This window comes from Camelus bactrianus, chromosome 17 (genome assembly GCF_048773025.1).
Source record: "Camelus bactrianus isolate YW-2024 breed Bactrian camel chromosome 17, ASM4877302v1, whole genome shotgun sequence".
In the NCBI taxonomy this organism is placed as follows: domain Eukaryota; kingdom Metazoa; phylum Chordata; class Mammalia; order Artiodactyla; family Camelidae; genus Camelus; species Camelus bactrianus.
The window spans coordinates 2,391,294-2,415,108 of NC_133555.1; the positions used below are offsets into that span (position 1 = coordinate 2,391,294).

Here is a 23,815-nt window from a genome sequence, read left to right on the forward strand (position 1 = left end):
GCAGGCAGAGTCCCAGTAAAGAAGTCAGTACAGACAAGGGCAGGATGCCCAAGCTCAAGTCCAAGAGGCCCCAAGTCCTCTGAAGCCCTCCTCCCACGCCCACGGCCGCCCCCGCGATGCCCGCACCCTCGGAGCCTGGCCGGGAGCCCTGCACCCTCACATGGTGCCTCCCAGGCTGCGGGGCTCGGACAGGTCCGGGACAGCCCCATGCCACCCCGTCCAATAGAAATACTGAAACTTGCATTTAGAATTCCCCAATAGCCTCTTTAAAAAATAACAGGTGAAATTAAGTTATAGGCTTTATTTATTAGAGCAGTTTTAGGTTCCCAGCAGAATTGAAGGGAAAGTAGGGAGCGATCCCACACCCCCCTCCCCCCCACGCACAGCCTCCACCATCCACACCCCCCACCAGCGGTGCGCCTGTCACAACTGACGGACCCACCGAGAATCATCATTATCGCCCAGAAGCCATCGTGCGCACGAGGGCTCACCCTCGGGGCTGCACATTCAGGGGTTCAGACAATTGTATGATGGCACGTGTCCACCACTGTAGTGTCCCACGGAGTAGCTTCCCTGCCCTAAAAACCTCTGTGCTCTGCCAACACAGCCTTTTCTCAAGTCCATGTTTAAAAGCCATATTAAAGGAAAATACACATATATTTAACCCAAATATCATCTTTCCGACACATGGCCCCGGCGGCACTCCCGGTGCTCACAGTCGCATGCGGTGAGCAGCTGTAGGTCGCACCAGGCGGGCGAGTGGTACCCCAGCCCCCCCGGTTCTCCACTCCAGGGCACGGCTTCTCCGCACCAGGGCCTGGCTTGGGAGGCGGCAGGTGCTGAGGGCTCTCGGTGGCTCTTAAGAAAGTCACACGTCTTCACACTCAGGGCAGATACACGGGCAGTTCATGCAGCCTGGAGATAAGACAGAGCAGCCAAAGCAGCTGCCTGCGAAGGAGGCACCCACTCCACCCTCAGGCCAGCAGCCAGCTCCAGCCAGAAGGTGGGGCTCCCCGTGGGGGACGCAGCCTCCGCTCCAACACCAGCCCGCAGGTACCTGCACCTGCTCACCTATGCTGTGATAGGGTCACGGGACCCAGACCCCCTCCTCACAGGGGAGCCAGAGGGCTGGACAGCACCTCAAGTCAGACGCCAGTGCTGAGAAGGCTGGCAGCAGACGGCAGACGGCCAGGACTGAGCCCCCCGGTGCACCCCCGACCCCTCACTGGCTCCAGGACCCGCACCTGCAGCTGCACGGCTCACCCCAACCCCCCACAGCGCGTTCAGGACAGTCCAGGGCGGTGTTTCCGTTATCAGCAGAGGCTTATTTTCCGTTATCTGACTCCTTCTGGGACATTTGGAGGCCAGGGTGCTTTGGCTGTGCCTCTAAGAGGCACAAAGCAAGCACAGAATCCTGCGACCATCTGGCCCTCCTTGGGCCTGGAATCTGGTGTCCCCGACGCGGTGCAGTTCGGGAACACCCAGCGAAGAAACACGTCTGGTAGTGTGTGCCGGGGATTGCAGAGGGAAAGCTACCCACAGCACTCGGACGCCGAATGGAGGCTGCGGGGGTGAGAGCTGGGAGGGGCTGCAGCTTCCCCTGCAACGTGTGATTTCTCACCCCCAAAAGCCAGACGGGAAACAAATACCAAAACGGTCAACAGCGGCCGGTTCTGACGGTAGGAATACAGGTGTTCATTTTATTATCCTCCGTTCCTCTGTGTATCATTCTAACTTCTAAATAAAAGAACCTCCTGTCGAACTCCGGATGTAACTTAGAGAGGGCTGCTGGGCCCTCATCCTCCAGGAAAGTAAACTGAAGTCAAAGGGAAGAGGGGGTAGGTTTAGGGCCCCTCTGAGGGCCAGGGCCTGGACCCAGGTGTTCCAAGCCCAAACCTGGACACTTTCTGCTGTTCGAGTCACCTCGTGGCCCCACAGAAGTGCTGTCTCCACACCCGCGGCTCTGGAAAAACCTGGCAGCTGCCCCAGAGATGGAGGCTGCCTCTCCCGGGCCTGGGAAGGGAAGAGCTGGCCACGCGTGCAGTTCTGGAATGCCTCTGCCTCCAGGATCTTGAGGAGCACCTTCTTTGTGCAGGGAGGACGGGCCATTCTTTACACACATGATGGTTAATTGCCTGGCACCCCGAGCCCCGCAGAGAGACAGAGCAGGAGGAGGAGGGGACAGCAGGCGGGAGCACCTCACGTCTGGCCAACACTGACACAGCCAGAGGCGGCTGGCCCGAGACCCAGCAAGGGTGGCTGCCTCAGCCCAGACTTGAAGCTGTCAGGCAGGAGGAGCTCTCTCTAACTTGCAGGCGGGTCAGCCTTTTGTTCTATCGAGGCCTCAGCTGATGCGACGGGGCCACCCGCACGTGGCAGGCCATCTGCTTTACTCAAAGTCCAACAATCTGAACGGGAATCGCATTCAGAAACACCCTCAGACGCACCCAGGATAATGTCTGAGTAACTGGGCACCTCATGGTCCAGCCAAGGCGACACATAAAATTCACCATCTCACTCCCTCAGGACACTGTTTTTAATAAAAGAACAGTCTCTGGATACCTCTCGGTTGTCCCCAGTTTGAATGAACCACCACTCCTCACAAAGGGTGCGTACTGCCAGCGTGCACACCTGCTGTTCTGTGCATCTCGGCGGGCGGTCAGCACGTCGGCCCCCCTCCCGCTCATCCCCAGGCCCACAGGAGGAGCTCTGAGAGTTCTCCCCAGCCCCTGGCGCACTTGGTGATGGCGGCACGGCCTCACTCGCTGCCAGCAGCTGGGGGAAGGCGAAGGCCTGAGACAGCAGGGTGCTGCCACTCACCAGCTGTGTGCCCCTGAGCAAACACGCCAGCCTCTCGGGGCCTGTTTCCTCATCTGCACAACGGGAATAAAAATGGAATGCTGTGAAGGGTTGAGTGGAGTAGACAGGATACGGACGCAAAGCTCTAATCGCAGGGCTGAGCACAGGAAGCAGCTCAGGTGCAGGCCCAGGAAACAGGAAGGGTGCCCAAAAGAGGGCCCCGCGGTGCTGGGTGAGAGTCTGATCACAACAACTTTGCTTTTTAAAGGAAGGAGAGCATATAGGTCCTTCTAGATTGTCACCATTGTGCCTGACCTGTCCATCCACTTCCCTGAACGAAGCCTGACCCTGATCCCTGAGGTCACGCCCCGCCCCCGACTGCAGACATCCTCAGAGCCACCAGCAAAGATTCAGGCCCAAGCCCATGTGTCCCCCTGCTGGAGGGGTTCAGACCTGGCATGTGTCCCTGCAGACTTGCCTGGGGCTCCGGGGCTGGAACCATCAGCCTGCTCCCCCAGGGGCCCACCCGGCCGAGGCTGAGACCTAAGGACTGAGACCAGGCCCCCCATGCACTCTGGGGGCATTCAGCTTCACGAGTTGCAGAACAAGGTTCCTGTTTTATTTAAACTCCTTTGGGTGGAATTTCCTGTCACCTATGGTCGGAAGAGACGAGACAAGTGAAATTTCATCCAAACGCTTTCATTTATTGCATGCTCATCATGTGTCAGGCGCGTAACGAAAGACATCACAAATATTTCATTTGCCCCCAACAGTCCTATCAAAACTTGCATTGGATACAGGAGGGAAGCCCTGCATGGATGTTAGGTAACAAGCCCAAGGTTATGTCTCTGGAAAACCAGGTCAGCCGGGCTGGCTCTAGACCCCTGGTCCAGACACGGCCCCGCCCTCCCCCTTGTGCTAAAGGCACCCAGACCGTTCAAAACAGAGCCAAGGCCTCCCCAGACCTGGGCTGTCCACAGGGGGGGCCAGACCCCAGCAGCAGAAGTCTCCCCTCCTCCCCCATCACCCCCTGCCCCACATGCATCCTTAATGCTACTTCTTAACATGTCATCGGCTTTCCTAAAACACTCCTGAAGGGACCCAGGTAAAGCAGCCATGGATGAGAAGGGCGGGCACGTCTCCCTGTGCGTCCAGGACCGGGCTGGCTGTAGCCTGCCTCCTGGTTGTGAACGTGGCTCTGCCGCTAGCTGGCCGTGAGGCTCTGGCCGTGGCTCCCCACGGCTCCCCATTCATGCAGTGGGGAGTCATGCTTGCCAAGAAGGTATTTGTTTTGGGGACTTAGTGGGGAATCACATGCAAAACAGGCAAAGGAATTACCAGGAAAAGCTGGTTCTGCCATTTGGTTCCCTCTGCCACCCCCACCTGCAACATTCAAAGTCCCTGCCTCTGGCCGCCCACGGGGGCGGCTGCCTGGACACCGGCTCATCCGCCAGCCCATCCCCACTTCTGGGCCCCTGTCTCTCCCCATCTGTTACATCCGAGTAACCCTTGTATCTTTCTTACTTTTTACTTTCAAGTGGATTCTTCTTTATTGAAAAGGTACTTTAAAAGGAAACCTTATATCACTAGTGTAAAAACTATAAAAAAAATGAATCAAAACAATGTTACTAGATTGGGGGGAGGGGGAGACACTGCTGCTGGCAAAGGAAACAGGCAGGTACCATAGGGTGTTAAGGAAACTAGAATGTGGGTGCAGGGGCTCGGGGAGGGGGGTTGGTGGCTCATGGGGATGGACTTTCAGTTTGGGAAGATGAAAAGGTTCTGCAGATGGATGGTGGTGATGGTTACACAACAGTGTGAGTGAGCTTAATGCTACTGAACTGGATGCTTAAAAATGCTGAAGTTGGTTAATTTTATGATCTGCAGATTTTATCAAAAAAGGTTTTTAAAAGAAAAAATAGTAAACAACATATTGGCATTTGAGGGTCTCTAGCAGGCTGGCTGTGGGCTTTGAAATTCCTACTGTCACACACTGGCTGTGTCTGGTGCTCTGGGAGCCTCGCCCCACTCCTAACAAGCAGGGGGGCGGGGAACCCGGGGACGTGGAGAGTCAGGCCCGAAAGCGACAGTGGGAAATGGAGAAGTGACGGTTGAGCAAAGAAAGGGTGGGTGGGGGCAGAGGCAGGGCCTGCAGAGCGGAAGCCACCTCGAGGGGCAGAGCGGGGACCCGCAAAGGAAGCAGGAAGAACCCCCCACCCCAGGCAGGCCCACTCAGTGAACACACACTTTGTGGCCTCCCTCTGCGGGCATGCGGTGCGTGGGGGCTGAGCGAGGCCCCAGCAGCCCCGCGGGACCTGGGAGGCAGGCAGCCGGCAGGCCGGGGTGCCAAGCGGAAAGCCAGGCCCAGGCTAACCTGCCAGCTCGGAGCCCACAGCCCCTTCCCGTCTTCCGCCTGCGGCCCAGTCCCTGCCGACCTCTCCCACCTCACCTCCAGCCAACCCTCCCCCGGCACACGCGCCTCCTCGGCTCCCATGCACTGGCGGGCCCTGCTCGGCCTGCTCAGCCCCAGCGAGGCTTCTCCTGACCGCACTGTCCACCCAGCAGCCCTGTCCCCGCACGCCGCTGTCCCAGACTCACTGTCACATGAAATGCAGACACTCACTTCATCTTGGTTTATTACTCAACTCCCGCAGCAAACCCGAGCTCTAGGAACACGGGGCCTCATCGACTCGCTCAAGCCCCAGGACCCGGCTCACCAGAAGAGTCACAGGTATCCACTGCCAGCTAAGTCCCCAGCCCTCACCTGTGAGCCACCTGTGTTGATCAGGGCTTGTCTTGGGGCACCAGGCAGGACCCAGCTCTGCCTTGGCACTGCGGGGGCTTTGGTGTCTCTGCTCAAATCTCTAATGGCCAGAAATCGTGCCCAATAGGACCCCTGGCTGAGATGCCCACTGCCTGAGGCCCAGGGCGGAAGGAGGGAGGAGAGGGGTGTGGTAGGGTACACAGGGCCCCCCACGGGGTGTCAGGGACAGCACTGCACACGGGTAGGAAGACCAAATGAAGGGGGTGCAGAATGGTGCAGCTCTGGTTAAATTGAAGCCACTCTTTAGGTTATCCCTCCACGTTGCAAGTTTTTAATCTGCATTTCAGAGCCTGAATCTCCAGTTTCCCTCAGGTCCTGCTGCCTCACCTGTCCAGATTCCAGAATGTGCCCAGCCTCTGGCCCCACAGGCTCTGAGCAGAAGGCAGTGGGGCCAGAGGGGGTCCGACCCTGCTCAGTGTGCAGAGGAGTTCCGAGGCCCCAGAGGAAACCCTTCACCTCACCCCTCCTCCCCAGCCTCACTTGGCCAAGGGCTGCAGGGTGATCGGGGACAGGTAGGGGGACCCTGTGATGCGCATGGCTTCAGACCTCCCCCAGTCATGGTCTGCAAGTACAGAGGGACTGTGGGGTGAACTGAGCTGCCTGGCACTCAGCACACACGCCGAGGCTGAGCCCCGCCGTGCCCCTGGGGGCCTGGGGAGCAGACAGGGCTCCCACTTGCCTCCCCGAGAATCTTTATACCTTTGACGGAGAGGCACCAGGGCCGCGGTGAGGGGGGCACCCTGATTCAGGACCAAGCCTGGCCAACGCATCAGGCAGCTCCACGGTGCCCCGGGGGGACTTTCAGGCCCAGGAGAGGAGGATGAGGCTTCAGGCTCCGCTCGGCACAGTGGGGCCTGCGGACGCCCTGCCAGATGCCCTTCACCAGGCAGGCCCACCCTCCCCCACCCAGCTGGGGGCCACCGCTCACAGTTCACACCCACCACCTTCCTCACCCAAAGACTTGGGCCAACAGGGAGCTTCACCCAGAGGCCTGGGAGCCCCCCACTCCGAGGCAGCCAGTGGCTGGCTGACAGTGGGCGAAAAAATTCCAAAGCTTGTTCAGCGGCTTCTCAAGGGAGGGCAACCTGCAGTGCAATTCCTTGCCCGGGGTCACGAGGGTCAGTCCAGGGCTAGACTCTCTGCCACCACATCCTGGCTCCCCCCCCCTTCCCAGCAGAGCACCCTCTCACTAACCCCCGGCAACCAAACCCAGTCTCAGGCTCTACTTCTGGGAAGCAACCTACGACACTGAGTTTCTCCAAGACAGAGAATCCGGAACAACCTCGACTTCAACTCAGGGCGAAGCCTAAACAGACGACAGGACATCTACCCAGCAGGACGGCGCTCAGACGCCGAAGAAACCCGAAGATCACGCAGCAAGAGAGAGAAGCAGCCGGGCCTCCACGTGCACTGGCGGTTGGCAGAGAAGGAGGTTACCAACTGGCCGAAAGGCCAGGTTTGAGCTTCGAGGGGCAAAATAAGTGAGTAAAAGTAAAACAAAATGGTGACCGGCCGTGTTAGGGTCAAAGGGTCATGGTACTTCTCTTTCCTTCCTTCTGCCATCTCTACAGTGCCCTTTAGTACGCAAAGGGCACGTTAAAGAGAAACTACCGAAAGACGGAGCACGTTCAATAACAAAGTATCAGAAAGGAACCGGGAACTTGTCACACAAGCAGCAATGCCGGGTGTGAGAGGCGGGGCTGGCTCAGGCCCGGCACAGGAGCCAGAGGCCACGGCCCCTGGGGGAGGCGGGGAGCAGGGCACAGGCGGCTCCGGCCCTCCGCGGGCTCGTGCTCAACTCGAGACCATCACTCCGCACAGCGTCCCACCCTACACTTCCGCTCTGAGGCTCAGGCTGAAACGTGGGTAGCTTTGACTAGAGGGCCTCTGTCCTTAAAACTGCCCAATTATTTGGTGCCGTAAAATCGAGAAACAGGAAAAGTAAACATAAAGCCACTGGCTCAGGCATGCAGTGATGCCAGTAAACTGGGAGCTTAGCTGCCAATTCAGGGGATGAGCAAAAATTCCTCCCAGGTCCAGGAGGGGTTTAATTTTCTGTTCTTCACCTCCCAGTCTTAACAATGAACTTGGGAGAAGAGGCTGTCTTCCTCCCAGGTGTATGTGACTGCAGAGACAGAGCCGTCTGCACACCCACTCTTAAACCCTCCAGAGGAGGCTCTTCAAAAAACTAAAGCAATACATGACTGAGCCAGGAACAGCCTACCAAAAATACAGAGCACGCTTCCAATGCTTGATTGACAGAAGATTCTCCTGTGAAGTTAAAGGGGAAATCACAACTGCCAAACACCTCCTCCGAGACACTTAAGGTAAGCATCACACGTTTGCAGAAACAAAAAAAAAAAAAAGAAAAAACTGTGGATCAAATTTAAAGCAAGTTATAAGGTACTTAGCACTCCTCTGCTGCATCAGAGATTAGGCATGTTTTTCCCCTTCCTCCTAGGAAGCTGTTCAAGTAAATTAAAATCCATCAGCTCTTCTCAGAAAAGAAAATGCACTTAGAAAAAAAGGAAAAAAGTCTGTTACTTCAAGAAAAAAAAAACCACCTTTAGAATCTCAGAGGAAGTAGCATACAAACCCATCCACAGGGGGCCGTCTAAAGCCAGCTACTCAACAGCCAGCTTCCTTCCTTGCCCCCATGGTACCAAAGAACAGACCACTCCAACCAGAGAAGGAACACGATCTTCTGCAAAGTACCAACTAACAGCTGATGTCCTCGCACCAGACAGGGCCCTGGACAGGGATACAGAAAACTTAAAGCAACGATCAGCCTCTGACATCAAACCAGAAAAAATATGACCCTTCAGATGCTGAAGGCACTAAATCCAAAATACATTGGGAAGAAAGTAGAAACAAGACACTAATGGACTTATCTACAAAAAAGAAACAGGCTCACAGACATAGTAAACAAACATGGTTACTAGGGGGAAAAGGGGGCTGGGAAGGGATAAACTGGGAGTTCCAGATTTGCAAATACTAACTACTATATATAAAATAGGTAAACAACAAGTTCATACTGTATAGGACAGGAAACCATAGTCAACATCTTGTAGTAACCTACAATGAAAAAGAATGTGAAAACGAATATATGTACGTACATGCATGACTGGGACATTATGCTGTACACCAGAGATTCACACATTGTGAACTGACTATACTTCAATTAAAAAAAAAAGTGCCTTTGGCTGACACGGCCTGTCCGTGTTTCAGGAGGTGGTCTTAGGGGAAAAAAAACCCAGGTGCTTGCAGTGCAAGCAAGGAAGAATGTGGCCTGAGCTCCGGGTACCAGGCTGCCTCTGTGCACAGGTTACTATCCCGACACACTGAACGCACGCTCGGTTCTCTGTAATGTGGTCACACCTTGCTAAACACTAACCAGCCTTGAAACAGGGAACAAAAGGGAGGAGTAAGGGTGTAGCGTGCGTGGGGGGAGGACCCCTCCTTTTCACCTCTAAGGCGGGGGCGGTGAGTGGTGGCAGGGCCTCGACACACCCGGCACTGCCTCCGCCCTGCTGGGAGGAAACCTGCTGGGTGCGAGGCCCAGAGGCCGCTTCTTCTCCGTCCAAAGGATGGCGGGGCTGGACCACATCTCCCTGTCCAGCTACCTTGGGAAGTGGGGGTGGGGGGACCCCTAGTTTCACTAGTTCCTGGAGGTCCCAGATCACAGCCCCCACAATGGGTGTAGAATTCCTGAGTTCTTCCAGGACACCAGGAATCGCGGCAACCTGGGGTGAGTCACCAACCACTACCTTGCATCTCTCATCTGTAAAACGGGTTTCTCATCTGTTAAAAACCTAGACTTTCCTCTGAAAGACCTTTCATCAAAGGCTTGCGTTTCTCCCAAAGACGCTCAGCCGTATGACTGGACTCCCACACACACCTTCCCCGCTTCTCCCCACGCCCAGCTCCCACACCAGTCCGGCGCCACGGATGAGTCCCCGACACCAGGCACGTTCGAGAATGCAGCGTCTCCAGCCTGCGGCTCTGCAGGGACCTGACCGCCTCCCCCGGAGCCTGGACTGGGAAGGCGGTGAGACCACGCGGTGCCGCACGCAGGGCCCAGCAGCTCCGGGGCGACCCTCTCCCTCCCGCAGAAGGTCCTCCCTGAAGACCGGGGCCAGGCAGGCCCTCCGCCGCGCCGCGCCGCGCCGCACGCCCTCCCCGAGTCCTGCGGGCCGATGGGCCCCCTCTGCCCGCCTGCGCGCCCACCGGCAGGCTCCCCTCCCGCCGGAGCGCCGCGAAGGCCCCGGCGGCGCCATGCGCAGTGAGGGCGACCCGCGCGCACGCCGCCCGGTCACGCGCGACCAGCCGCCCCGGCCGCGGCCCCCTGGCCGCCAACCCGGCGCCCGGAAGCGCGCGCCGGCGCACCTGCTGCGCGCCGGCCTGTCGGGGACGCGCGGCTCCCAGCCTCCCCGCGCCGGCCCGGCCTGAAGGCCGCGCACCGCAGGCCCAGCCAGACCCGCCCTGGCCGTGCCCGGCCTCCTCCCCGCGCCCGCGCACCTGCGGCGCGCCCGAGGCCCGCCTCCCGCCCCGGCCCGGCGCCTCACCAGCGGTAGCAGCCCTCCGAGGCCTCCAGCGTGAAGTTCACACGCGTAGCCCGCGTGAAGGGTAGCAGCACTTTGGGGATGTTGAGCTTGGCCGCCGGCGCGCTGGGGCCCAGCGCCAGCAGCCCCCAGAGCGCGAGCAGCAGTGGCCGCAGCCCCCGGCCCCGCGCTGCCATCCTCGCCGCGCTTCACCTCTCGCGACCCGGCGCTCGGCCGCCCGCGCGCTCCCCCTCGCGCCCTTCGTCCCCGCCCGCGCGCGCCCGGCCGGCAGGTGATAAGCGCGGGAGGGGGAGGGGGCGGGGCGAGGGCCGCGGCCTCGGGCCACTTCCTGGCCCCCCGCGAGGCCCGAGCGCGGGAACTGAGGGGGCTGGGCTCGCGGCGACCCCACCCCCCGGCCCCGGGGCCCCGCGGGGCGGAGGGAGGGGCTGGGGCGCGCGCTCGAGCCCCCGTGGGCGGGGAAGCAGGGGTGGAGCGCGCGCCCGCAGGGCATCCCTAGGACACACGGGAAGCCCGGTACGGCTTTCTGGCCTCCACACTCGTACCCCGCGGTTTGGTTTCAGACTCTCCGGCGGCACTGCCCCCGGATATGGAGCCTCTCAGCCACCCCACAGTCGTTCATTCAGCCCTGCTCTGCGCCTCCTGCGAATGAGCCCGGCCAGGGCCCAACAAACGAGTCTACTAGGCGCCCAAGACCTTAAGCAGGGGAGTCAACGCACAGAGGGACAGGCACCCAGCAAACCTGGAAGGCGGAGCGCCGATGCCCCGGCCCAGGATTTCCAGAAGAGGGGCCCAAGCGACCTGCTGAAGCACTGAGGGCCCCGTGGGTGCTTCCTCCTCCCATCCTTGCCTGGGCGGCGTCTAGATCCCCAGTTGTCCAGGAGGAAACACGGCGAGTTGGCCTGAAGACCACTCGGCCACGAAGGGCGACACTGGGGCTCTCCGATCCCAAAGCCCTTGTTCTCTGCACGGCACCCACTGTCTTCCGGAAGCCATAGGGAGGTTACCCGAAGGGCAGACTTAGGGCTCCAACGCTGCCAGAGCGCACACTGCCCTCGCCCCCGAGAGAACGTTCGGCACCACTGAATGCTGCGCGCGCAAATCTTGGCTCTTAAATTCAGCCTACAGGTTGTGCTCTCGGGTCTGCAGTTGTCTTTGTCATGAATTACACGAGGGGGTGGGCTTGGCGGGTACCTGGTGCACCAGTGCCCTTAAAATGTTAGTCTGCTGGGTGTAGGGACCGGCCTAGCGAGAGGGAAACCGGCGGGGTCAAGACTAGAGCCCCAGCCCGTGGGAAGGGTCCCGAAAGTGCACGCCGAATTGTAACCGTGGAGGCACGTTGATGCTCGCGCGTGAGAGGAGGGAGAAGCTGAATTTCAGCCCGGCTGGGAGAGGCTTCTTGAAGGAGGTGGCCCCTGGGCTGAGCAGAGACACCTCAGTGGGCTTCAGAGAGGCCCAGGTGGTCTGAGCCTGCCTCTCAAGGGTCATGGGGCTTTTGGATGGTGATGAAGGGTGTCGGGACGTCACCCTCAAAGCCTGAAGGCCCCCAGACCAGGGGAAATCGCTAGAGGTCTCCGCGCTGGGCTCGCCCCTGTGTGGAACCAGGTGCGCCGACAGGAACATTCCAATGGGTTCTCCAGTCCAAAGAAAGGAGAGCTGTGCAGAGAAAGCAGCCCAGAGGGGGGTCTGTGAGGAGGGCTTCCTGCTCCTGGGGGCGTGTTCTACTGACTCATTTTTAGTAAAGAATAGATGGTTTAAGCTAAAAAAGACTTAAAAGGGAGCATAGTAAAAGTGACTCCCCCTTACTGTCCCCTCACTCAATACTCTTCCCATAGGCAACCAGTGTTTCCTGCTTAAGTGTACTTCCAGAGAGATTTCACACCTGTGCAGGCAAATGTGTGGTGTGGTGTGTGTGTGTGTGTGTGTGTGTACACTTAAAAGTCATGGTATAACTCACGTTCCAATTCTGCCCGCTTCAGCCGGCAGAGCGGGCGCCCTACCCAGCAGGCAAGCAGATACAAGGGGCCAGGCAGGGTGTCAGGGGTCTGAAGCTCTCTGGCCCACTGGGGTTGTGAGTTCCTACAGACCCAGCTTTCCATATCTTCTGATGATTGAGGAGAAATCGGTAACGTGGGTTTGTAGGTGAAACATCTCGGTTGTAAACGAATGCAATTAATTTATTAAAACACACACCCACACTCTGGAACATTCACCCCACAGACGTGGAAACTTACATTTGCACAAAAGCTGATACATAAAATATTCAAAGCAGCTTTATTCATAGTAACCCCAAACTGGAAAGAACGCAGAGATCTTCGACGGGTGCTGGTCAAACAGCGTTGGTCCATCCACACAGGATGCTACCCAGCAAGAAAGGAACAAACTACTGACACTCAGCAACTCGAGTCTACAAGAAATTGTGCTGAGTGTGTGTGTGTGTGGGGGGGGAGCCAATCGCCTAAGGTTACACATCGCATAATTCCGTTTATATATATTCTTGCAATGGCAAAATTACAGAAACGGAGAACAGGTGAGTGACTGACAGGGGTGCGGCCAGACCGGGTGGGGGTGGGGGGTCTTGTGGCTGAAAAAGGACAACACGTGAAACCCCTGTGGGGCTGGAAGGTTAGTGTCTGTGCTAACGTCCTCGCTGCAGTGTTGCCATACGGTTCTGCAGGAAGTCGCCATGGGGGGACTGGAAAGACTGTGTATGGCGTCTCTCTGTATTATTCCTTTAAAGTGTGTGTGAAGTTCCAATCGTCTACGAGACAGTAGGTGGGGGAGAAATAGCTCAGCGGCAGAGCGCATGCTCAGCATGCACAAGGTCCTGGGTTCAATCCCCAGTGCCTCCATTAAAAATACATACATATTAAAAAAATATTTAAAGAAGTTTAATTACACAAACAAAAAAGGAAACACAGAAACAGAGCTAACAAGTAATCTGGGTAGGCCCAGCTTGCTGGCCGCCGGTGTGCTTAATTTAAGGTAGTAAGGAAATTTCCCCAGCAGAGAACCACCCATGGGAAGCAACAAAATGGTAGATAGGACATTTCCTCATTTGAGATTTTCCCCTTTATGTTGTCCTTAACCCCGCCCCCTCCCCCATTTTCAGTTGCCCGCCATCCTGGTAAGGGGCCCTGTCTGGGACCCAGGGTCGGAGCGGAGCCCGCCTTCCCTGTGCGCTCTGTTTCCACCCTCCTGTGCCCCCTTCTCTGGGTATCAAGCACTTTGTCTGAGATTCAAGGAGACAGTGGGCCGTGACCTGAGCAGGCCGTGCCGCCCCAGACCCAGAGCCCCTCTGGGTGGCAGGGAGCCCAGATCTGTCTACCTGATAAATAAACACGGCGGGGAAACGACTTCTGTTGGCGCCCTCCACACGTCTCATTTCCTAAGGCTCTGAAAAACCTTACAGTATCTGGCTCCCACCTGTACTGCGAGTTCCTGTCTGTCTTTAAATCAAAGTATTTAAGAAGGAAACTCTGTCACCTCTGTAAATAGAAAACCAGTATCAGCTGCCGAAATAGAAGTAGCCATAAAATAAACACAATGAGACGAAGGGATGCCATTAAGTTCCAGCAGGCGCTGCTTCCCACCGAAGGCTCAGAGCTCGCGCCTGCAGTGGGTCGCTGTTCCACAGGGAGACGGCCGAGCACCAGACCCCTCGCACCTGCTCAAACAAACATGGTCACAACCTTCTTATTTCTCGTCCGCTGTTCTTCCTGTACGAGCTCTTCCCCTTGTCTCCCCTATTAAGTCTTTAGCTATTAAGAGGTTCACATTTTTCTGTGAACCCCATGTACATACATGAATAAAACTGTCCTTTTCCTTGCTAATCTGCCCTTTCTTGGTTTAATTCACAGGCTCCAAACACTAAACCTAACAGGGCGGACCGCCGACATCCTCCCCGCCATTGGTGCTGCCTGTCCGTCCATTACGTGAGCGACCCAGGAGGTGTGCAGTGGTACTGTGGTTTTCATCCACATTTCCTTGGAGGCTGACGATGCTGGACATCTTCCCATGTCTTTATTGGCCATTTGTATATCTTCTTCACAAAAACGACTCTTCAGGTCCTTTGCCCATTTTTTAATTGGGTTACTTGTCTTTTGTTGTAATCCAACCACTTAAAAAAAATGAAATATTGGAAAGAATGCTTAGAATTGTGCCCAGTACGTGTTAAAGACTCAAAGAGAGAAACAGGAAGTAGAAGACATCAGAGGACGTCCCCCAACCCCGCTCCGCGGGAAGGGCAGACGCTGTTTCATGAAGCTCCTGTTTCACTCATACAAATACATGTGAGCTGGGTTGCAGGTGAACTGTGTTTCTTACTGGGGATTGTGCTCAGAAAAGTTCAAGTCCCGCATTCTAAGGAATGGACTTAGACGTGAACTGCTAGGTCACAGAAGACACCCATGTTCAGGTTTACTCAGCACAGATCCAAGATCCCTCCCCATGACTCCGAAAACCCCCCAGAACCCTCTAAAACCACTTTTTCCCATAGGTTTGCAACAACACCCTTTGACCCTGAAAACTAACCTATGGGTTGAGGCTATTTAAGGTCTATATCAGCCCTTTTCGTGTGAATATTCACATTCTACTGCAGAGAAATCAAAGCGCTGCTTCTGAGCTCACTGGAAGTGGTGAAGTAAAAATGGTTTCCACACCTTCTACCTTTCAAACCTAAAAAACACACAAACAAACGAACAGAAACAAAAAGTTCTGAAACACATCTGGTCTCAACGATTTCCAACAAGGGCCTGCAGGCATCTCATCCAAAAAGCTCCCCGGATTGGCTGAAGCAATTTACACTTCCACCAGCAGCATGAGAGCTCGTTTCCTCCACCTTCGCTCAGACTTGATACAGGAAAGTTGTGCTGATCTGATCCGTGAGAAAAGACAGCGTGTTGCTGTTTTAATATGCATTTCCCTGGTTATTGAAAAGGGTGCACAGATCCTCTCACGTGGGTTGGCCATTTGGATTTTCTCTTCTGGGAACTGTTCATTGATCTGTGACTCTTTTCGGACTTATTTCTTCAGCTCTCCACAGACAGACTCGAACACCATATTCCAGTAATTCTAATTTTCAGCTGGTGGAGAGTTTGGATTCATTCTCACCCAACTTATCTTTTTTCCCGAGATAATAATGGTAGAAGAGGAACTAAGGAGTCTCAAATAAGGGTGCTCTCTGCTGTCGGGGCCCAGGGCAGGCCGCCCTCAAATATGCCTCAGTGGCATACTGGTTATTTTGAATTAAAGTTACTTAAGGAATAGCTGACACAGAGGGACACTCTGACCCTCCTCCCTGTCTCCCCGAGAGCAAGACATAAATCTCTCAGGAGGCAGGACACCCTTACTGCCAGAAACAGGGTGTTCAGGGCCAAGAGTCTGTATAATCAAACCTGCTACTTCTGTAACTTACCACCCCAAACCCAAACTCCGTTTAGATTCTTCCCTAATTAAGCACCCAAAGCCTCAGCTCCTCTGTCCTGTCAGTTCCTCACAAATTTACCATTTCTTTATCCAAAAAATATAAAAGCTGCCTCTTTTGGCCACTTCTTAGATCCCATTTCTATGAGACCTCCTGGAGTACGAATTAAAATTTGCTTCTTTTTCTCCTGTTCATGTGCCTTGTGTTGACTTTATTGTTAGCCCAGCCACAGGAACGCTGAGGGGGAGAGGGGAAACTTCCCCTCCCGGACACTGCCTTTCTCAGTACTGTAAGAAGTGTTCAGGGCCTATGGGGTAAAAATGGCAGAAAAGACAACGCCCCCCAATTAATTAAATTTTGAGCTCATTTAAGTTTCTAATGGATGCAAAACGTCAGAACCTAAATTATCCGGTCAAGCCAGGTTGTGACTTAAGGGACACTCCAGTTTACCACAGTCTAACTGTACCTTTATGATGTAAATGTTGTGATGTGGTCTGCAGTTCAGCTAAACACACCTGGCTGGTCTCTTACGTGATTAAACCTGCTCCACGGGCAGGCAGGGAGACTGGGGTATCTCCTGGAGAGTCACCCACCTTCTGACAGGAGTCTCAGGTGGGGGACAGGCAACCTGAAGGCTACAGCAAGGTTGACAGAACAGCCATGGCTTCCCCTTCAGGGACCTTGAAGGAAAGTTTTGGAAAAACCTAAAGTTCCTCTTGATTCCTGTGTGGGCACGACTGTGTGTGAAATGAGTTTCCTAAAATGGATTTTGTTTCCTGCGTGTGAGTTTTATTTATGTGTAACATAAAGCTGGCAGGGAGTCACGATAGGGAGTGGCGGAGACTGTGGCAAACTGTAGAGGTTGCAAATCCTTCTTGTAAGAGATGGCCTCCACTCATCTCCAGCATATCACTGATTACCATGGGAACTCTGAGTCCAGTGTTGCCAGGGCTTCTGATTTTCCAAAAGAAATGACAAATCTAGATTTTATATAAAATACCCTGATTTTTAAATATTGGCAAACAATTCAAATTGAAGAAATCTGAGTAGGTGCTTTTGTCTCATGATGAGTCAGGGGCTCCTGGTGGAATTAATACTTGAATACAGGCTGTTCTAAGCACCGTCGTAAACATGCCACATGTGTTATTAACTGAATCTTTGTCCCAGATGTGTGCATTAGACGCTGTGAGGAACTCCATGTTATAAATGAACATGTAACTATGAAACAACGTAAATGTCCATTGACAGATGATTGGATAAAGAAGCTGTGGTATATGTATACAATGGAATACTATGCAGCCACAAAAAGGAATGAAATGATGCCATTTGCTGCAACATGGACAGACCTAGCGATGATCATGTTAAGTAAGTGAGACACAGAAATACAAATATCATGTGTCACTTACACTCCAGGCCTAGAGAGAGCACTTCAGGTCCCAGAATTTAAGGGGTTTGAGTTCTGTTTGTCACCTATACTTCTGAAGGACCACGTCTAAACTGAGGTTCCTCCTGCGGTTCGATAATGTGTTAGAATGGCTCACAGAACTCCAGGAAACAATTACTTACACCGCCGATTTATTAGAAAGGGTGTTATAAAGGATACAGAGGAAGAACCAGACAAAGTGATCCCGACCGTGAGGTCTGGGGGGGGGGTCCTGTCCCCGTGGAGGTGGGTGTGCCATCCTCCTGGGACGTGGATGTGTTTGCCAACCTGGAACTATGTGAACCCCATCCTTTGGGGATTTTTATGCAAACTTCATTACGTAGGCATGACTGACCATTAAGTCAATCCCCAGCCCCTTCCCTGCCCAGAGGTGAGAGGGAGGGGCTGAGAATTCCCAGATTCTAATCACAGCTTGGTCTTCCTGACAACCAGCCCCCATGCAGGAGTCCCCCAAGCATCAGGTCTTTAGACCAAAACACACTCCTAGCACCCAGGAAATTCCAAGGGATTTGAGAGCTCTGTGAGGAACTGGGGTCAGGAGCCAAACACTAGAACAAAAGATGCTCCTCCTTCTTCTATCACTTAGGAAACTGAAAGGGTTTGGGGAGCTCTGCGCCAGGAACTGAGGGCAGACGTCAGTATATACATTTTCTGTTATTTCAGAGCAGGTAAGTGAAACCAAGCCCATTTCACAGATCTGGAAACTGAGCAAGGCAAGTGGCTTCTCAAAAGGTCACATGACCACTTGGCGGGCAGAGTAAGAAGTAAAACCCAGTTCTCCTAACATCCAGGCCACTGCTAAAAGTATTCTCAATGACATATATATGTATTTTTAAATTAGAACTCACGTCCTGTTTTTGTTCTCACTCTGAGTGTGGTGTCCATGCAAACAGGAACTGGATCCATCTGTGTTTCTTCTGCACTGATTAGTCGCACTCTGATTGTGCTCAGGTCGGCTCAGGGACACGCCCACGCAAGGGTATCAGTCATCCCCCAAAACTCAAAAGCGTGGCCAGGAGCTGTTGGGAAGTGTTCTGTTGTTCTCAAACGCCAGTTTCTGACCCCTGAGGTGGGATGAGATGCCTGCCTGCCCCAGAACTGGGTGTGTCTTTCAGCAAAAGTGGGCTGAGCTTGGAAGCCAAAGGGCCAGCATCCTGAGAAACTGGGACTTTAAAAATCAGGTTCTTTTCCTCCAGGGCAGGAGGAAGTCTGGCTCCAGGTGCACCTCAGCTTTTGACTTTTCACACGCCATTTTCACCTGGGATCTTTTCATCCTCAGAAAAAAAAAAAAAAAAAAAAGGGCACTAGGTACAGCAAACGGGAAAGTGTTTTCAAGGGGCCCAAGCGCAGAGGGGAGGGCACAGCTCAGCGGTAAGAGCGTGTGCTTAGCATGCATTAGGTCCTGAGTTCAATCCCCAATATCTCCATTAAAAACAAACAAATAAACTTAATCCCCACCCCCAACAAAATGACCCAAGTGCACTCTCTTGTTACCGTTCCCACCTTACGGACACTGAGCACACTGAGACCTGGAGAGGCAGGGAGGGTGACACGCCCGTGGCCCCGCGGAGCCTGACCTGGAGCCTGGCCCGGATGCACGCCGTTCCTGTGCTTGGGGGCTGGGACCCAGGTGAGGTCAGAACGCCCTCTCCACCTACCCGAGGGCAAGGGCACTTTGTTTGCTGACTTCATTATTCCTTTTCAGACACGTCACATTCCTGTGTAACGTCTCTTCACGGTCTTTAGACCAATGACCAGAAAATTACAACTCGGGAATAGTCATCATCTTTTAACGACACAGGATAGATTAGATAGAATGTGATCGCTCCTTGAAGAGTGTCTATTAAATCCTGGCTCGAACGTGTGAGAGGTTGTGACTGAGACAGCAGACAAGGAACTGTCGGACTTGGTCCCCAAGCACCTCCAGGGGCAGAGGGCTCATCACCATCCAAGCCAGCTGCTTCTCCTCTGCCCCACGTCAGCCCAAATCTGCCTTCCTGTACCTTCCCTCCATGCCCTGGCCTGAATTCTGCCCTGGGAGTACCCCTCAGGGTCTGACCTCCACCTCTCCCCCTCTGCTGCTCCCCTGCAAGCTTGACGCAGGCTTCGGGGGGAAGGGGAGACGCACAGACATCGCTGGGCTGGAGGGTCAAGGCCCAGACTCCAGAGCCTGGCTGTCTGCACTCCAGGCCTGGCTCTTCCCCTCCTGGCTGCAGGGCCTGGACCACGTCATCCCAGCCTCCTCCCTGCCCTTGAGAGCTGATCGCACACCTTCCCTCCTTTCTGCCGGGCTCTTCAGAGCTGTATGAATCAGGGATCTCCAGAGAAACAGAGTAGGACCTGCAGGCGTGTGTACACACGTGTGTGCGTGTGTCTAAACACGGTTATTATCAGGAACAGCTTGCACAATCCCAATTTCTGCAGTCTGCAAGCTGGGGACGGAGGAGGGACGATGCTGCAGGCCAAGACCCAGGGACCCACGGGCTGAGTTCTGGTCCCAGGGCAGGAGAGGACCGAGGTGACGTCTCAGCTCGGCGGAGGATGACTTCAGGCAGACAAAGTTCCCTTTCATTCTCTGCAGGTCTTCAGCTGACTGGCCCACATCAGGGAGGGCAATTTACTTTTCCTAGTCCACCGATTCAAGTGCTAATCCCACCCACAAACAACACTGACCAAACGTCTGGGTGCCCCGAGGCCCAGTCGCTCGGACACGTAAAAATCAACCATCACAAGAGCTACTCACCTCCTCCAAGCCCTGCTCCCAGGTTTTGCTCACACTGGGAACGGCTGGCTTCACTCTCTTCAGCTCAGCAGATCCCCAAACTTCCCTCATGACCTAGTTTTTTATTCACGGCTTCTTCAAAAGTGGACTGTTTGACTTTCAAATATTTCTGAGACTTTGTGGTTAGTTAGCTTTTTATTGTTACTTGTGGTAAAGATACGTCACAAGTATCATCTTCTTAACCACCTTTAAGTGCCCAGTTCAGGGGCACTAAGTCCACTCACACTGTTGTGCAGCCATCACCACCATCACCACCATCCGTCCCCAGAACGAACGACTGCATCTTCCAAACAGAAACTCTGTCCCCATCAAGCACTAACCCCCCCTCTCCCAGCCCCCGGCCCCCACCATCCTACTTTCTGTCTCTAGGAATTTGACTCCTCTAGGCACCACCTATAGGGAGAATTACACGTATGCATCTCTTTGGGACGGGCTTACTTTACTGAGCGTGGCGTCCTCAAGGTTCATCCGTGTTGCAGCAAGTGGCAGAGCTTCCTTCCTTTTACAGGCTGAACAGTATTCCGCTGCCTGGAGAGACTACATTTAGTTTATCCATCATCTGTTGCTGGACACCTGGGCTGCTTCCATCTTCTGGCTGCTGTGAACAGTACTACTGTGCACAGAGGTGGAAAAATACCTCTTTGAGACCTTGCTTTCAATTGTTTTGGGTACATGCCCAGAAGTGGACTTGCCAGGTCATATGGTAATTCTATGTTCTATTTTTTGAGGAACGGCCATCCTGTTTTTCACAGTGGCTGCACCATTTTACATTCCCACCAGCAATGCACGAAAGTTCCAATTTCTCTACGTCCTTGCCAACACTTGTTACTTTCTGAGCTTTTAAAAATAGTATCCATCCTAATGGGTGTGGAAAGTAGCTTATCTTTATTAACACCTAATTTAACATGATTTTTGAGAGTTCTTTTATAGTCCAGCATGTGGACTATATGCAGTGAATATTTCATGACTACTTGAAAAGAATGTGTGTTCTGCAAATGTTCGCTGTCATAGTCTATAAATATCAGTTAGGACAGTTTGTTGATAGTCTCGTTTAAATATTCTCTATCCTTACTGATGTTTCATTTACTTTTTCGTCTACTGAAACGAAGTGTTAAAATAGTCAACATTATGAACAACGTCATGCTAATAAATTTGACAACCTAGATGAAACTAACAAATTCCTTGAAAATCACAAGTTACTGAAATGGACACAAAAAGAAATTTTAACATCTGAATGATCTTTAAACTGTTAAAAAAAATTAAATTTGTAATTAAAAAAACTTTCCCACAGAGAAAAGCCCCGGTCAGAAAAGCTTCTCTGGGGCTGTCCTGCCAAACGTTCATGGTCAGAAAGGCTTCTCTGGGGCTGTCCTGCCAAACGTTCATGGTCAGAAAGGCTTCTCTGGGGCTGTCCTGCCAAACGTTCATGGTCAGAAAGGCTTCTCTGGGGCTGTCCTGCCAAACGTTCATGGAGGAATCACACTCATTTACACCGTCTCTTCCAGAACACAGAGGTGAGGGTGCTTCCCTGCTCTTCCTAGTGGCCAACACAACCCTGATGCCAGACTCTGACTCCAGACAAAGCAGGGAAAATTACAGATCAATATCTATCTTAAACAAAGCAATTCTTAATAAAGTATTAGAACAGAGAATCCAATGATACACAAAACTGTCATACGTCATGACCAAGGAAGGCTCATCCCAGAAATGTAAGTTTGGTTTAACTTTCAAAACTCAATCAGTATGGGAAGGAGGGTACAGCTCAGTGGGAAAGGGTGTGCTTAGCACACACGAGGTCCTGAGTTCAATCCCCAGTACCTCCCTTAAAATAAACAAGTAAATAAACCTAATTGCCTCCCCCCAAAACAAAAACAATAAAAGAAAAAATAAGTAAAATATAAAAACTCAATCTGTGTATATCATCACATTAAGGACATAAAAGGGGGAAGTCATATGGCCAGCTCATTAAGACAGAAAAGGCACTTGAGAATATTCAACACCCACTCATGAGAACAGCTTTCAGTAAAGCAGGAAGAAAACTAACAAAGTGCGTCCACGAAATGAACACGGCTAGCAACCTGCTTAACAGTGAGCCACGTCAGCCACAGAGGAATCAGGAGGGGGCAAAAAGCGGCACGAGGAAACTGCCGGGGGGCAATGGGTGTGTTCAGTACCTTGGCTGTGGCTTTGGTTTTCACAGTGTATATATGTCAAATTTTATCACATTGTACGCTTTAACTGTGTCATTTACTAAAAGTCAATTATACCCCAAAGCTGTTTTTAAAAGTGAAAAAAAAATCAGCAAGACAGAAACTGACAGGAAATATTCACAATACTTACATCTGACAAGGGAATCGTTTCCAGAATTTCCGGAATATAAAAACAACCCAAAAAAATAAATACCGAAAAGACAGAGTCCAATTTTTTTAAAAAGTAGGAAAAAATGAACACACTTCATAGAAGACACACAAATGGTCAATAAATACATGGAAAAGTGCCCAGCATCATGGGTCATCAGAGAAATACAAGCCAATACCACAATCAGACACGATGTCCCAGCCACCACGACAGCTGGAACAGTGACAACCCCAAGTGTCCCCAAGGCTGCGGATGGCGGAAGTCTGACACTGCTGGTGGGGGTCTGAAGTGGTTCATCTGCTTGGAGAGCTGTTTGGCCATTTCTCGTAAAATTAAACAAACTCTGTGATCCAGCAAGTCCAGCTGGGTATTCATCCAAGTACAATGATATGTCCACCCAGAACCCTTGTACACAAATGTTCATGGGAGCCTCATGCATGACAGCTCCAGACTGGAGTCGCCCGAATGCAGGAGGATGCCTGAATGCTCCTGAAGCGGCGGCCAGCCCGCAGTGAGACAGAGCGAACTACTGGCGCATGTGAAGACACAAACGTACGCCACGGGCATAACGCTGAATGAAATGTAGTCAGCCGCGGAAACAGGGCGTACAGTGTGATTCCACTGACTCCAAGTCAAGGAACAGGCACAAGGGCTCCAACCTGTTAGAAAGCAGAGCAGTGGCGGCCTCTAGTGGGGAGGGACATTAACTGGAAAAGGACGGCTGGCTTGTGAAGGGGTGTCTCCACACCCCAACATGGTGCAGGAGTGCCTGCATCTGTACTTAAGGTCTGAGTATCACACCTGAATTAAAATACAGTTTTTCACATTTCAAACTTAATTTTAATAATGCATCAGTTAAACCTGTGCGGACGCCCAGCATAGCCCTGGTCACTGTCTCCCTTCTACAACCATCCCTGGACCCTCTCCGCATCTGGTGAAACAGCTGCTGGTACCCTTCCCACTCTACAGATGAGAAAACACAAGTGCAGAACCGCTGGACCGCCTGCCCAAGGTCTGCGAGGTGGGAAGGCAGGTAAGGCCTTGGTCATCTGTCCCAGGCCCTGTGCTGGCCCCCGGGGGCCCTCCCCAAGCCGCCAGCATGGAGTGGGTGATCAGCAGAGTGTGCCAAGGGCCTGGCAGGGAGGGGGCAGTCAGGGCCAAGACCTGACGCCACCTGGGAAGACAATGAAGGGGTGGGGAGAGGTGGGGGGGCCCTGTCAACCCAGTGATCTGCTTAAAACACGTGTCTGACCATGTCCCTCACCTGCTTGAGCCTTTTCACATGCCCCCTCACCTTCAGCCTCTGTTCCCAGCAAAATAAAAAATGATCAAGTGAGACTCCATCAAACTAAAAACCATCTGCACAGCAAAAAAAAAAAAAAAAAAGATCCCTTATCAGACATAGGCTAACATCCAAAACGTATAAGCAACTCATATAATTCAACAGCAAAAAAACCAAAACCCAAATAATCCAATTTAAAAATGGGTAAATGACCCACAAAGACATTTTTTCAAAGAAGATATATGAGTGGTCAACAGGTACGTGAGAAGATGCTCAGCATCACTAGTTATCAGGGAAACGCAATCAAAACCAGTGAGATACCACCTCACATCTGCTAGGATG

At 53.2% G+C, this 23,815-nt stretch overlaps 1 protein-coding gene and 1 long non-coding RNA gene across 4 annotated transcripts in view; both read right to left on the bottom strand.

The window, feature by feature from the left end:
* Positions 1-10,469, bottom strand: part of NUP210 (nucleoporin 210) — an 89,183-nt gene extending 78,714 nt beyond the window's left edge. For 2 of the 3 annotated variants that reach the window (XM_074344245.1, XM_074344244.1), the window contains exon 1: positions 10,189-10,467. In XM_074344245.1, coding sequence (XP_074200346.1) covers positions 10,189-10,361 — 173 coding nt within the window. In that variant the 5' untranslated portion in view covers positions 10,362-10,467. Of the gene's footprint in view, positions 1-10,188 lie in introns of all 3 variants that reach the window. The other variant, XM_074344246.1, reaches the window with a different exon arrangement.
* A 2,589-nt stretch (positions 10,470-13,058) lies between these two features.
* On the bottom strand, positions 13,059-20,459 carry LOC141573755 (uncharacterized). Its single transcript, XR_012499805.1, has 4 exons — positions 20,272-20,459; positions 17,900-18,325; positions 14,716-14,859; positions 13,059-14,302 (listed from the first exon to the last, which is right to left on the bottom strand). It is a non-coding gene; the product is annotated as an uncharacterized LOC141573755 (long non-coding RNA).
* Positions 20,460-23,815: the final 3,356 nt, after the last annotated feature.